At 47.2% G+C, this 15,442-nt stretch overlaps 2 protein-coding genes across 5 annotated transcripts; one reads left to right on the forward strand and one right to left on the reverse strand.

Annotated features, from left to right (window-relative positions):
- The first annotated feature begins 508 nt into the window (after positions 1–508).
- On the forward strand, positions 509–10,088 carry LOC120953895 (novel acetylcholine receptor chaperone). 4 transcript variants are annotated; one of them, XM_040374306.2, is made up of 5 exons: positions 509–1,277; positions 1,377–1,843; positions 8,468–8,606; positions 8,950–9,101; positions 9,212–10,088. In XM_040374306.2, exons 2-5 carry the CDS (start codon positions 1,733–1,735, stop codon positions 9,278–9,280), a joined length of 471 nt encoding a protein of 156 aa, XP_040230240.1. In that variant the 5' UTR covers positions 509–1,277; positions 1,377–1,732; the 3' UTR covers positions 9,281–10,088. The 4 variants fall into 4 exon arrangements, with proteins under 4 accessions (XP_040230240.1, XP_040230241.1, XP_040230242.1 ...); XM_040374307.2 differs by having other exon boundaries at positions 509–669; positions 1,137–1,843; XM_040374308.2 differs by having other exon boundaries at positions 509–659; positions 1,137–1,843.
- A 717-nt stretch (positions 10,089–10,805) lies between these two features.
- Positions 10,806–15,200, reverse strand: LOC120953883 (kinesin-like protein Klp61F). The gene is made up of 6 exons (XM_040374276.2): positions 14,871–15,200; positions 13,302–14,778; positions 13,067–13,226; positions 11,751–13,009; positions 11,519–11,677; positions 10,806–11,450 (listed from the first exon to the last, which is right to left on the reverse strand). Exons 1-6 carry the CDS (start codon positions 14,963–14,965, stop codon positions 11,295–11,297), a joined length of 3,306 nt encoding a protein of 1,101 aa, XP_040230210.2. The 5' UTR covers positions 14,966–15,200; the 3' UTR covers positions 10,806–11,294.
- Positions 15,201–15,442: the final 242 nt, after the last annotated feature.

The raw sequence follows: 15,442 nt of genomic DNA on the forward strand, positions 1-15,442 counted from the left end.
TTCTTATAGAATAATTATTCCAATCTGTTCAAATTCGTCGTGATCTTCTAGTCGCCTAAAGGTATGCAATTGGGAAGACATTTGCGGTAGTGGAAGAAAAGCCTTTTAGGGCCTTTTTTTTAAATCAGTCCAACACGTGGAATGGCCAACTCCTGCAAAGCTTGACCCAGCACTGAGTGTTGTTACTTATTAAGCCTTCGCTTATAGAATGTGTCCACCCATTCATAAGCTCCTTGTTCACGGGTACGCCCCAACTCCATCAGCACGTTGAGCCTCCAATTCAAAATCGCAACGGCACATCAAAGCAAGCGCAACCGAACAGAAGGCAGCATGGTTCAAAAATAAACACAAACAACGGAGAGCGAGAGAGCGACCAGGAGAGACACTTGCAAGAGAGTGAGAGTGTATCGTCGAGGTTTGGCACATTTGACCGAATCAAATGACAGACACGCTAAGCAGCAGTGGCCGAGGAGCAGCGCGAAATTTCGAATCTCCCAGACGAAAATCATCAGCCCGCGGGGCCACATCAGCAGACCACCACACGAACCGACGACGAACGACAAAGAGCGCGAAAGCGAGCAGAAAATAGCAGCGCGGTAGCGGATTGCAAATGTGTCCCCGCGCGCGTATGTGTTGTGTGTGTGTACGTGCGTGCGTGTGTAAGTGTGTGTAAGTGTGTGTGTGTGTGCGTGTGTAGCGCGTGCGTACGCTCAAAGCAAAAAAGGGAGGAAACAAGGCACCGTTGCAACAATGATGAAGCAATAGATTTTCAAAATCTTACCAGAATAGAATAGTCGCCGCGGTTTTGGCATCGATTGGCGAATGCGAATGAAAACGAAAACCACACATCAACAGGTGCCCGGAAACAGTTTCGTGTGAAACTGTTGTACTAAGAACTGCCACCTTTCGGGACCGGTTTTGACAGTTCCGGCGCGTTTCCAGTGTGCGTGTACGCAGCGTAGGCAGCCGAAGGCTCCTCCGTCGGTCGGTCAATGACAGTTGGTTCGTCCTGTGGCACCCTGGACCCTACACATCCTTATACACGCACACACCACTACCACCACCACCACAAAGCGTTTGAACGCGTGCGCATCCCGACGGAAGCGCTCACACACTGTCTCGCTCTGTTCTGGTAGAACCAATTTTCCAGGACCAGGACCGTCAACATCAAACGGCCAGCCAGCCTGTCAGCCAGCCAGCATCATCGGCCATCGCGCTTTTTCTCGTCGTCGGTTATTGATTGGTAGTGTGTCCCGTGGCTTCTCGCTGTGCAAAAGGTACGGATAACACGTCGCTTCCGTCGCGGTGGTCGGTTGTGTGCGGTTGTTGTGCTTCTCACGGTCTACTAAGATCCGCCGTCTTTGTGTCATCCACAGCATCGTTTTCTGCCTGCGAATTCGGCCTGTGAGTGTTCTGTGTAGCGCCTCCCAGATCAATTTGTGTGTGTTTATTTGGTGGTTAATAGAAGCATTTTCCTGTGCCAGTGTGCTAATAAGTGAAGCCATTTGAAGCAAAAAAGAGCAATTGCGTTGATTGAAGCTGTTTGTGCAATTCAGTGCGTGTTTGTGTGTGTGCGCGCGCGTTAGTGTGTCTAAAGAAAACGCCCCTCACCGAAGTGACACGGAAAGCATTGCTTGCCCAGCAAGCTTAGCGCTGTTCTGATAGTTCATCCTTCCCTCCCCCCCTGCCGGTACCGTTAAAAGCCGTCAAAATTACGCAAAACACGCAAAAGATGTCCTCGCTGGTGCTGAGGAGCCTCTCGATACTGCTCGGGCTGTTCTTCATATTCATCGGCATCATGAAGATATCACCACACATCAGCAAGGACCTGCATCGGGACTTGGTAGGTGTTTCCTCTCCACGGGTGGAAGTGGTGTGTGTGTGTAAGAGAGAGAGGAGTGGAGAAGACGTCTCTAGAATTAATAATGCATCTCTCTGCACTGAAGAGTGGTCCGCGGGTTTTCATCCTTGCAGCAAACGCCATAGCAATCATAGCACAGTCTTCATGCGGCTAACTAGATTTCATCTTCATGTACTGAAGAGAACTGGTGTTCTACACTATGGTTCTCTACTGTATGGATAAAACACCTCCCTCATTCTCTGCTTCTCCCATTAATCTCCTCAAAATTCATTTGAGGCTGTCAGCATCATGCTCTCACATGATCTTGATGCGCTTTATCCTTTTCCGCGCCCACCGAGTGAAAACCGGGTATTGTGTCGTTTTTCCTACCCCAAATACACGTACATGTAGGTAAAATGAACCCACGGTTGTCCGTTTTATAATACACACACACACTTCAGCCCCCGACACGTTTCCCCCCGAAAAAGTGGTATTGTTGCCCTCGAAATTAATGATATGCATTCGCACGGCTATAGAGAGCAGGTTGCATACTGTGATGATGCCCCTTTTTTTGAAAACTCAGCATGTACAGTGCGTGCCAAACAAGAGCGACAGGGTTGTCACAGGTTTCAAATTGAAAAATATGTAACAATTACAAACTTCTTGACTAATTTAATGATTTTTAAAGACACAAAACAACAACTCCCTTTGCCTCCTTCTCAACTGTCGCCGGTAGTGCAGAGGCAACCACAACCCTTTCTGTCACTCACTGTAGCACCCTTCATTTTTACTCATGGGGTGGTGGTGATGGTGAACCCACTTATTAAAATAGCAATCGGAGCGAATTTTGCTACATTTTGTTCTGTGGCCTCGTCGCTGCTTTTCCACCGATTTTCCCCGCTCAACGCTACAAACCCGCTAGAGACTAGGCGCGTAAGCGTAAACAACACATGCGAGGCGAGAGCGATAGGTGATGGGAAGGGTGAAAACCACTCGAAAAGTGGCCCACATAGGACCACCATCACCACCACACCACGCCACGCACCTCCACGCTCTCGCTAGATCTTCGTCCTCCCCTAAGGGACGTGTCCTGTCATGAAGTGAAAGGAGCAGTGGACCTCTCGGTGGCTGATCTCCTCGTCCCCCCATATTCGGGTTCCTCACTCGATCCCTCGCATACGAAATGTCTTTTTGCTTGTCTTCTTGCTGTTGCCTGAACAGCACAAAAATTGGTTTAATTTTGTGTTATTTTGTTTTGATTTGCTTTCTTTGCCATCTCGGTTACTTTCTTACCGCACATCTTGCTCGCTCGCTCGCTCGCACGCCAGCGTGTGTATTCTCTTCTTTGGGGATCTTACATTCAGTATTTTTTTGGGGGTGATATTTTGACTAAAACATAAACACTCCTCGTCGGAATTTAGCAGCAGGCAGTGGTACCTTTTTTCCTGGTTCCGTCCGTTCATCAATGAGCGAAAAGGCCTCTAACAAAACGTTATTAAACGCCTTGTACAACAACATGTCGTAATGGCGGTCGGTCACAAGAGAAACAATCCACTTTGGCACGGTGTGCACTATGAACTTGCCCCCAGGGGGGGTGGTATCCAATGGGCGGGCTATTTCCACACTTGTTTCATTTTTGCCTCATTTCCGAACACCTTCATGTGTGCAATGTGTGGCCGGCAAAAAGAAAAAAATACAACAACAGTGGATGAGACCACCTTTCCGCTTCGCTGCACAAATGTGCACCTTGAAGATCGCCATGATCGCTGTGTCTTTGGTGCGATTTAGTTGCATGAGCGTAAAACCATTTTCGCTATTGTTCTAAAAATGTAACCACAACTGCTCGCATTATTTTCCAATGAAAAATACAGCAATAAATAATGATTTTCTGGTAACATGTCCTCATTTGGTAGTGGCTTGTGTAAGCCGACACACGCTGCAATTAAAATGTCATTTTCCGGCTGAAAATTACCTTCCCGCGCGTAATCGATAACTCATTAAATCGAAAGCCCATTAAGGCCACACACGTGCATACGAGAGACATAAACACCCCGTTCTGTTGTGGAGATGGAGATGTTTGTATGTGTGTTTGTGTGTGTAAAAGTTACACCGTAGATCACCGTTGCTTGCATCATTCGATTATTCATGAAAGCGTTTCAATTATGCAGCTGCTCGAGAGAGAGAGAGAGAGAGAAAGAGAGAAAAAGAAAGAGAGATAGTCACCGATTTCGTTCCGTTAATCTTCCTCCCTATCCCATCCCATCCACGTGTGCCGTGGCGTGTTTTGCAACCACAGCAACCATCCATTTCCCATATTCTTTTCCTCTGTTTCTCTCTTTCTCTCCCTCTCTCTCTTCTCGGTTTTTTTCCGCCGCAGATCCAATAACCGAGATAGAATTTTGGGGTAAAAATATGGTGCCCACCTAAAACGATCTAATATGGCAGAAAAAAAATGGCAAGCAGGAAACATGAACTGAGGCCAAAACACACGATTTGCGCCCCATGCGGTTCTTCGCTTCCCCAACGATCGATCGATCGGTTTCATCCCCCTCGCCGCAGCGAACTCTGCAATCTATAATAGGTCGATTCGGACGATGATTTATAGCGATTGCATTTCGCTTTCCCTGTTTTGTGTGATCATTTTTAGAGCGATGGGGAATAAATGACGTTGTTAGCTGAAACGTGATCGATCAGGGTAAGAGTTAGTCGATGGAGAACAAGCTGAAACGTGATCTTCGTGATCTTCGTTTGGAGAGTTCAAACCCCACCCCCCGATTCACGATCGGGGGACGACATTCGTGATTGACTTCAAGGATCGTTTATTTCGATCGATCGACGTACTTAATCCTGGTGATACCGCTAAGGGCGTGTACTACACGCAGGTAAATACAGAGTCACAGCGGCGCAGAATGCGTCAAAGCAAAAGGGGGGAAACTTGAGCATATTATGCAATGTCTCGCTCCCTTCGCACCGAAAAACAGCACAACCACACGTACGTGCGAGTGGCGCACAGTGTTGTTCGGTCGGTATCGACCTGTCTCCGCAAAAGACAATGGTCGCCAATGATTGGAAATAGAATCGAAGCTGAAGCCGGTCATAGATCTTCCAACCCAAAAGTGACCGATATTTATAAACAAAGATTCGCGCTGCCGCGCTTACAACGACCGTGCCACTACTACACACTACACCACTCCGACGATCACACTAGTAGCTCCTAGATTGGGGCCGGTTAACGATAAACAAATAGTTAGGCGAAGAAAAGAATGGCATTAATGAGGATTCCCCGGATGGATTCGTAATTATTTAAGCACACACACACAGACAGATACGAAGATACGGACACGCACACACACACGCAACACGATCGTAACAAGCGCCGTTCCGGTGAGTTATCGACGGGATATAACCATCGATCAATCAAAGTAAACACTGGGCTAGAGTGATTGCGTGAGTGTGGGAGAGAGAAAAGGAGAGAGAGAGCGAACGGGAGCACAAACCCGACAGCTCAAAGACGAAGATGCGCGGCCATTGCCAAACCGTAATGGCGTGTGGCCATGGGAGAGAAGAACCGCTTGAACTTGAAGAACCACACCACCATCAGCAGGCAGTCAGGCAGGCAGGCAGACAGGCGCTGCGGGTCGATCCTGGGTCGAAGTATAAATAGGAACGACAGAGTGTGTGGCTGTTTGGTTCTGTCTTGTTGTTGCTGTTGTTACATCGTTTTTCCCTGCTGTGTCCTTCCTGCTCTCTGTTAACTTCGATCCCATCCCTCTCTCTCTCTCGGGTGCGTCGATTTGATGTAGTCCGTCAATGTTTTGTAGGTACATTGATTGACCGAAAAGCCTGCGCACAATTCTTTACACTAGCAACGCTTTGTAGAGTGATCAAAGAATGCGATCGTGTTGTACTAATAACCGTTGGCAGCTAGTAGTACACTTTTTAGTACACATTACAACCACTCCATTTTAGAGGCCCATTTTTTGGTAGAAAAAAAGCCGGTGACCCTAACCTAAGTGCATTCCTTTTGCCGCTGCTCAAATTCCTCAAGCGATGACCGATCGACTTCACCGCACAGTATTAATGCGGATGGCGTCCGTCGCTGTGTAGGTGCAACCCGCCGCTGCTGACCGTCGTCTCCTTCCCTCCTCTCTTGTGATGATCGGTTGCTGAACCTCATACTCGTACAAACCAGATTAACCACACAGACATTCGATCTGACACTGGTGGGAGCACCAAAAACAAGCGATAGAGAGAGAGAGGGAGAGAACAGAGACTGAGGTGAACCTATGACCGTCAAAGCGAAACGTGGCAAAAGGCAAGGGGCGAGAGCCGACGAGGGGGAAGGGGGGCATTCTATTAAAAATAAACGCGACAGTTTCCCTGGATTTTTCGTACCACTGTCGTGGTGTTGGTGTTGATGCGCCGTTGGGTCAATGGTTGTCATCCGTTGTGTCTCGGTGATGCGCGGATGATCGTCGGCAATGGGAACGACGGTTTAGAACATAAACACGCAACGAATGCGATGCCACTGATTAGCAGCACACTAACATGCGGTGCTGCCTGTTGTTTTGGCACGCAATGGCGCAATTATGTTGCACTGTCTTCATCATTTATTTGATGATATTTTTATCTTCTAGAAAAAAAGGGAGAGAAAGAGCGGACTCAATTTTCGAATACTGCTCCGCAGGTTTGTGATTCGTTTAAAAAGCACTAAACTTAACCCCTTTTGAAGTGGGGAGATTAGTTTCGCTTAAGGTTAAGACATCAATTGAGATCGAGTCAGTGGACGCACGATCACGTCTTCTCATTCATGGTCAAGAGTAGTATGAGCGTTACTGCAACATCTGTAGACAATCGTCGTTCTACGAATCTACGTCAACGGGAATAACCCACAAACACACACACACACACACATACATAGACAGCCACTCAAATGTGTACGGCTTGATTTGTTCCATTTCCCCACACCACCATTAACCATTGGAATGTCTTGCCGGCTCGCTTTACACAGCGTTTGATGTCTTGAGCGCTACATACTTGCGTCAATTGTTCTGCTGCGGCCAGGCGATGATCGACAGGATCGTTTGCTCATCGATTGTAGCTGTTGCCGCACACGGCTGTGAGACTGAGCAGAGGAGATCCATTTCGTGCTGTTGTGCCGTTTCCTTGACAACCACCACCATCGCGTCACCATCTAGGTCTCGCTCGGTAGCGCAACAACTCCATCAACCACCGGGCGTCTCCATTACCGTGCGCACGTGCGGCCTTTCTCTTATGCAAAAGAAGTTGTGCCGACGATATTTATTTACTTCCCGCACACAACACACGTCAAACTGTGGCAGCTTTAGAGCGTGGTCTTAAATCATGCCCGATATTATTTACACTACCCAGACTACAGGAAGTATGAAATTTCGCTCATTCTCTCTCTCTCTTTCGGTGATGATCGCGATGTTAATGATTTCCATCTTCATCTCTGTTAGCTCGACACCTCATTTACCCCTAATCATTGGGAGGTGCGAAAAAGGAGAGTCTAAGCGAGATTCGAACAAACAAACAAAACCAACAACACGTGCGTCGTTTTTTATGTCGCCATAAAATGAAAAACCACACTCCCTTGATGCTGCCGCCCTTAGAGCTAGCTGGCTAACCCCCATATCGGTGGTCATATTATGGGCGGCCTATGTTTGTATGACACTAATACTATTTTTACACCTTCCTACGTCGTATCCGTTTGGTGACCTTCCGCGGCTTAAAGGGAACGACCTTAAGGTAGATCACGGATCATCATCATCGGCTTCGTCACACCTTCGTAGTAACGTTCCAAGATCGTTCCTAGTCACTGCACTTCCTACGACCTGTGGCTTGTGCTGCGCTAAATGCATGCTTTAGCTCCATACCTTCGTAATGGACAGGATGCACAAGGTCGTTCGGGGGGGTGTGTAAACATTAAACTCAACGCACATTAACGATCTCATCAGACGATCTTTAAGGGGTAAATATGTAAAGGAGAATGCCCTTCTTGTAAAGTAGGTGAAGAAGATGAAGAGGATTCATCGGGTGTGGGTTTGCTCAGTTGGACCAATTAGCGACCACACAACCACGTGTGTGTTTATGAGAGATGGTTAGTGGAAATTTAGTAAACAGTGGAGTATTCATTCCCCTAACGAGCTGTTGATTGGTAACTATTAGTTACGGCTGCTGGTTATGAGCATTTATGTGGAGATGTATGCTATTTATGCACAGAATAGACACTTTGAATGTAAACTATCTGTTATTAGTGTATAATCTGCTCATAACACTTTCACTCAAAGTTCTGTCAACCGTAGTTCTATAAGAATATGTTCAATTCCTTCTAGTTCCTTCCAGTTTTCAATGCCTTTTGCCTTTACAATCAACCTTTTACTTCCATCAAAGTAGTATAAATCTGTTAAAATGAATTTTTTTCTCTTATATACCTCTTAATCACCCGTTCCTTATAGACCACCCAACACACAGGACGAAAACTACCGAAAATAACTTGCCCAATTGTTGTCTGCTAATGTATATAGAGAGCATCGGTACCCTTCCCTTCCCCCCGATTACACCGCACCACTAACCTACAGTATATATTTATGATTTTCGTTACAGCGCAAGAACTACGTCAAGTATGCGAAAGTGTTTCCCCTCTCGACACTGCTGGAGTTCAAAATACCCTCAAAATGGTACCGGCGATCGGTCGGCGGACTGGAGGTGCTGTGCGGGTTGGCCATGGTGCTCATTCCTAGCCGTGAGTAGTACACAACGAAAGATCAAGAGAGAAAGAGAGAGAGAGAGAGAGAGAGAGAGAGAGAGAGAGAGAGAGAAAACTAAAAACAACAAAAACAAACGCTTGGAATCGATCAATGCGGTGGTCTGGGGAGATGGAAAACTTATGGACTATCAGTGAAAAAGATACAGATTGGTGGGCAGAGGGACGTTGTTTTCCATTCGCAGAGTAACGGTTTCAAGCAGTTCAGATGGCCAGCCATATGGTTGTTCTGGTTTGAGTCATAGCATTGAAATCGAACGATTGTTCCATAAACCGTCGTATTTAAAATAATAATGTGTGTTTCTTTTCCAAAAAAACACAGATAAAATAAAAAATGCGGCCAACATAACGCTCCTGCTGTTGATGTTCCTGGCCGTCTACTCGCACTACATGGTAAGCGATCCGTTCGAACGATCCGGCCCGGCGCTCGTCTTCACCTTCATGCTGATCGGTAGGCTAGTGATATGGTATCAGGTATAAGGAATATTCAGAAGCCTTCAAACAAAGCTCAAGCAATTAATATCGATCGCTCTCTCTCTCTCTCTTTCTCTCTCTCTCTCTCTCTCTCTCTCTCTCGCACACAGGCAAGTCGACGAGAAGCGGCCCTAGCAGCTGCCGCACAGCCCACTGCCAATGGACTGAAGCAGGAGTAAGGTGGCCATCACCAGTACCACCACAACCACCACGAAATACTGCGTCCGGCTAACTGATCTCAGTTCCCTTCAGCCCGTAACGATGCATGGATACAGAAAGTGCAATAGAGCGCGCGCGCGAAAGAGAGAGAGAGAGATTCTTCATGCAACACAGCCAGCAATGCAACACATTAAACGAGGAAAGTCGAGTTCGAGTCTCGCTCTGTCGAATTTTATACCAAAACAAAACGTAATGAGGAATACGTTTTCCTCCCCCTGACCTCCTCCCCCAGACTCCTACCCCCTTGAAAACGAATCGAAACTTGCGGAAGAGGTCGAAATCGAAAGCAACGGAAATGGTTATATGGTTTCATTCGGTGTTTCACGCAAAAGCAGCAAGACAGACGCGTACTGAGCACACTAGCACACTAGAACACACGCAAAAAATACGGATACGGATTATTGATTTGATATTTTTTAATACGAAATTGAGCAGCACAAAAGATGATGATCAACAACGAACCAAACCGCTATTATGCGAACAGGGAATGGAGGAACATGGAAGTTTCGGTTAGATGGACTATTATTATCTTGGTCATTATCGTTTTTAGCGTCATCATTATTTTTACTTATTTTTACGTTTAGCAACGGAAAGGATTCTCTGTGAGCCTCTTCTGTTCTCCGGCGGATTCAAAAGTGAGATACCGAGTGGAAGGGATAGATTGAGGGAGAATGGGGGACCGAATGAAACGAATTGCGGTATTGTCTCTGCTTTTCTTTTTTCAAATGTGATCACAATAAAAACAAAGAAATTATTCTCTAGTCAGCAGCATCTGTATGATTTAATTTGTTTAAGGAAGGACATTTTTGTACTATCGCGATGGGGACGACTGTGGCCGAAATTGCCGGCCGGTCTCGGAGTCTAATCTGTTTGTTAAATCATTGACTGGGGAAGAAGTCGTATTTTTCTTTTTGTAATGGGGCAGCAGCTGCGTGTGCACTACACTACACTTTATACTATGACTTTCTTACTCGAGAAATTCGTTCGATTTGAGCGAACAGCGTACATATAACACATACATATGATATGATAGGAGTTTCCCAAGCAAACTGAGCACAACTCTAGCAATAAAGTGAGCACACGCCAAAAATGAAGGGGAAGAGAAAGCCGTACCCTGCACATAGCCATAATAAGAAACAGAACATAATATGTGCACACATCTGCATAAAGTACGTCGAAACGAGACTAGTATGATTTATAATCTCTTAATAGGGAAGAACGAGATCGTGAGACATTTTTAAACCAACGTATCAACGGATTACAATCGGATTTAATTTCTACAACGAATGTTGTCTAAAGGTTATGTCTCGAATAAATCACGCAAAAAAGATGCAAACCATCTTCAGTAATTAACCACAGAATCAGTTCGGATGGAACACAGAAACTACATAACACATAAACGATTTCAAATGAAATAAAGAGAAGGGAATGATAACAAAAAACACGCGCGAAATAACGATAAAAAGTATCGCACACAAGCTGTGGTGCTGTGTGAGTTTTCTTTGCAAAAGAAAGACATTTTGAGTTTGAGTTTTATTTTTTTTTAGTAAGATCTCTTACACAGTTTCGATAAAAATGCTCCTGCTGTGTGTGTGTAAAGATTATTGTTAAAGGAAAAAGCACAAGCAAACAAACACATATACAACAGAGAGATGTTCCCATGTTCAACGTACTTTTTGATACAGGTAGTTATAGTAAATGTTTAAAAATTATGGCGCGTTATCTATACATATATTAATGCTGCATTTTACTCACCGCGCTTTTGTTAACTTTAGCGATAAAATCTGGTTGTACCGTTTCGTACCTTTCGGGGTCATTCAGTGGCGGGTGTCTGCTTCCGAAGCAACACCTCACTGGTCGTCAAGACAATTGCAAACACTTCCCGCACGGTGTGTGTATCGAACACCCACAGTGGGAAACAGATTGGGAGGGGAGGGGGGGGGGGGGTGGCAAGATGGGTCAAATTACCAAACGTCAGGGTGAGATGGTGATGGAACTCGCCTGCTCAAGCTGCGGACTTATCTTTATGGCATTCTCCTGTTTGTGCTGTGGAATAATGTCTCCATTGATGAGCTCGTTGTTTTCCTTGTTTTCTTCAACACTTTCTTCGAGCATTTGCACGGAATTGATCTGAAAAGTTTTGGTAGGAAATGTCGTTAGAATGTAACAGGAGAGAGTTAGCTAATCCCTTTATTTACCTTTGAGCCGATGTTTGATATCTGCAACTCCTTGAAGTGTTGCCTTTCCTCGTCTAGGTTGAGCATGTTGGATCGCTGCATCAAGGGCGTCGAGTTGCGGATTTCAGGAGCTTTAATGTTTGTAATGCTCCTCTCGAGCGGGCAGATCTCTTCCATATCCTTTAAATTTAATTAAAAATCGTTTAATCCTCTAGCACTTCAATTGGAACCTTTTTTTGCTCCGCCACCTTACCTCACAGATCGTTGTGGACAGATCCACCTCGGTAGCGCCGCGCTCGCGCCAGAACCGTCGCAAAATGCGCTCATCCGGTGAAGTCATTGCAATATCCCGCGGGTACTGAACCTTCTTCCGGATCGGCGTTTTGCCCGACGATTGGTAGAACGTTAGATCCTTCTCGTGGAACCGTTCGAAGTCATTCTGCAGCTCAGCCAACTGTTCCTCGTTGGCCCGCCGTTCGAACGATTCCACCGTTTGTCCGATACGTTGCGTATGGCCACAGTTGGCACTGCCGAACTGTGCACGTGCTTGCTGCTGCACCTGCAGACTGCCCATCGCTCGGCCAATGCCTTCTTCCTGCGCCTGTCCAAAGTTTCCATTCTGTTCGTCGAACTGTTGCGCAAATTCTACGACACACGCACGAGTCTCTTCCTGCGCGGTAGACGCTCGCGTACGCTGCTGTTCGATCGTACTGACAAGGGTCGCATTACTCACTTCAGCCACGGACAGATCCACACTCGCTAGCTCTTCTACTACCTTTCTTTGGTGCTGTTGCACCAGCGTAGCACACTCTTGCGCGTGGCTGTCCCATTCCGCAGTAGATTCCTGTACCTTTCCCCTCTTTTCATCGATCGATGAGCGAATCGTTTGCAACTGTTTGGTAGCTTTCGTGCCTTGGCTAACTAGTTCGTCGGAAACGCGCACTACCACGCTAGAAAGCTCCGTCTGCTGCTGACTGGAAGCTGTCATTTGCTGCACGAAATCTGCCAGCAGGGAACTTACTTTAGCCTCAAACTCTTTCGTCGCTTTCAGCTCATTTTGCTTTTTCTGCTCCGATTGTGCGACGTAGTCTTGCAGAACGGTGTGATTGCGTTCGAAGGTTGACGTGATCGAATCGAGCTCGGCTAGCTGTCCCGTGAAGGTTTGGCAAAACTCGGCACACTTTGATTCGCGCGCTTGACCGTGCGCGATCATTCGTTCGAACTGTGCCTGCACCTGCTCGTGCTGTGCATCTATCGTGGTGCGGATACCAAGTTTTAGCTTTTCCATCGTGCTGGTGAATGTTTCCATCAAGGCTAGGCGCGATTGTTCTACCTGGTCCAAAAACTGGATGACCTCATCGCGTCGCGCTTCCGTTTTTCCTTCCATCGATGCTTTAAACGCGCCCACGAGAGATGCATTCTGTTGCAGTAGGCTGTGGCTCACGGTTTCCAGCGTCGAAAGATGTGCCTTCGTTTCGATGTAAGCCGCTTCTTGTTGCTTGTTGTAGCTCTCTGTAAAATTGTGACAAATGTTACAATAATGCTATTGCTGTCGTACGTTATTCTTACCCCAGCCAACGTTCATGTCCACCGTGAGCCTATTACACTCTTCCGCCATTTTGCTCACATCATCCTGTATAGTGCCGATGCGATGGCGCACTCGATCGACAAACTGCTCCGTAGCGCTCTTATTCCTGCTATCGAGCTCTCTACGACGATCCACCGTATCCTGCAACAACAAAAAATAATAATAATTCATCTTTTCTAGAGCTTCCATCAGCATGAAAACTGCCAATTCACTTACATGCAACCCATTCGTATCTTCCGTCACCGATTCAACGACGTTGATCAGCTCCTTGGCCTGGCCCGTCAGCATCTGCTCCGTCTTGAGATGATGCTCGAGTATCACCTTCTTCTCCACGTACCTTCGCTTGGTTTTCGAAAGATTTTTCTTCGTATTCGACAGCTCGGCCCGTGTTTGGCCCAAATCATCCGCCGTACGGCGCAACTGTTCTTCCCGTTCGGCCAAGCTGCACGCCACCTCATTGAAGATCGCCTCCTTCCTTGCCAAATCCTCCTTCAGCGCTTTGATCAGTGCCAGCTTGTCGTTCAGCTCCTTTGTGGCCGCTTCCGATTTGTAGACCATCTCGTTGTACGTTTCCTCCGCCAGATAGATGCCGTTCTTGTCCCGTGCTGCCATCAGGTCACGCTTCAACCGATCAATCTCCTCCGTGTACTCCTTGATGACCGTTTTCTTGGACAGTTTCTGGTTCGCTTCCGGTTTGTTTTGAATGTTCTTCGCCCGATGCGCATACTCGAGCGTGCTGAGCGTTTCCTCGAAATCCTTGTTACCGGGCGAAACGGTCGCTATGATGGATGTTTTCGTGCGCCCTCCGAGCGACTCCTGCAGTAGGCGTGTAAGCTTCGACTCACGGTACGGTATATGGGGCGTTTTCTCCACCAGTGCCGTAATCACACGGCCGAGCGTCAGCAATGACTGGTTAATGTTGACCGTTTCGCGCGTTCGAATGCCCTTCTCATTGCCCGCCTTTGAGATGTTTTCGCTACCGGCCAAATCTACCAGATTCAGCTTGCCAATTTTCAGCATTTCCTCACCGTCGATGCCATTCTCCTTGATGTGCACGATGATGGAGAAGATGGTATGCGAGCGGGACGACTGGGCATTCATCAGCGTCGAGGCCGTCTTGCGCCGTTCCTGACCCTTCGCCAGCAGCTTGTACACGTCATCCTTGCTGTGCACCGGTATCTCCTCCAACCCTTGCACAATCACCGAGCCCTTCTTCTGCACATCGTCAAAGATGCGAATCTTGATCGTGTCGTCGGTCGACAGCAGATCGCACAGTTCCTCATTGTACAGCTCGAGGTACGAGATTCGCATCGAAAACTCCAGCTCCGTCATCCGCAGCTCGTCGAACAGATGGTTCACGGCGCGCGGTATGATGCCCGTCTGTGTGTCATCTTCCCAGGCCGCACTCAGATTCTGCTCCTCCTCCCCGACCATGGTGTGTGTTTTCCCCGTGCCCGTCTGACCGTACGCAAACACGGTACAGTTGAACCCGGACAGCACCTCCTCGATGTACGGTGCCACCACCGCCTGGTACACCTCATGCTGCTTCGAGTTCGGTGCAAAGGCCCGATCGAAGGTGAACTTTTTCGACGTTCGCGAATCGGTGTAGTTCGATTTTAGCTGCAGCTCCCTGTTTGAAACCACCTCCACCACCTCCTGCGAGCGTATCAACTTCTCCCGGGCATTTGTTGGGCTGGAATGTGGGTAAATACAGTTGGCAAAGTTGTGCTAATGGGGAAAGTATGCCGAAAGCGGATGGCCCGTCAATAACCCGCTCATACTCACCGGACGCGAACGTAAACCTGCACATTCTGGTTAGATTTCGGTTTGTTCGCATTGTTTGATTGGTTCCGTTCGCTAGTTCCGTTGCTGGCGTCCATCGCAGCGAGTGTTTGCACAACACAACACAAAACGGCACACTACCTCGAATCGCACACTGTGTCCACTTGCTGGTTCACTTTAACCAACTTTCTCACCCTTTTTAGTGTTTACTGTGTAGAGGTTGCAAGAAAATTGTCGATTGCAATCCAAGGGAACGCAAGGGAAGCCCCCAGCGAGCGAGTTCAATGGCGACCGTTTGCCCGAGGTTTGTGATGGCAGTTTGGTTCTGGATTTTAAACTTTGACAATCCATCTCGCACAGTTGACAGCGCGGCACAGTGGGACCGCCCGCATGCAGTTTTGAGCTTTTATTTAGTTTGCAATTCTCCCGATCACTGTTTTCTGTATCCTTTTCAGCGATAAATTGAGAAGCAAAAACAATCCACTGCAGAGATAATTTATTTCATGCTCAAAATAGAATAAAACGTGTAGAATCGCCATTATTTTGTACACGCGCACATACCGCACAGTGGTGTA

Source organism: Anopheles coluzzii, chromosome 2 (assembly GCF_943734685.1).
Source record: "Anopheles coluzzii chromosome 2, AcolN3, whole genome shotgun sequence".
Lineage (NCBI taxonomy): Eukaryota > Metazoa > Arthropoda > Insecta > Diptera > Culicidae > Anopheles > Anopheles coluzzii.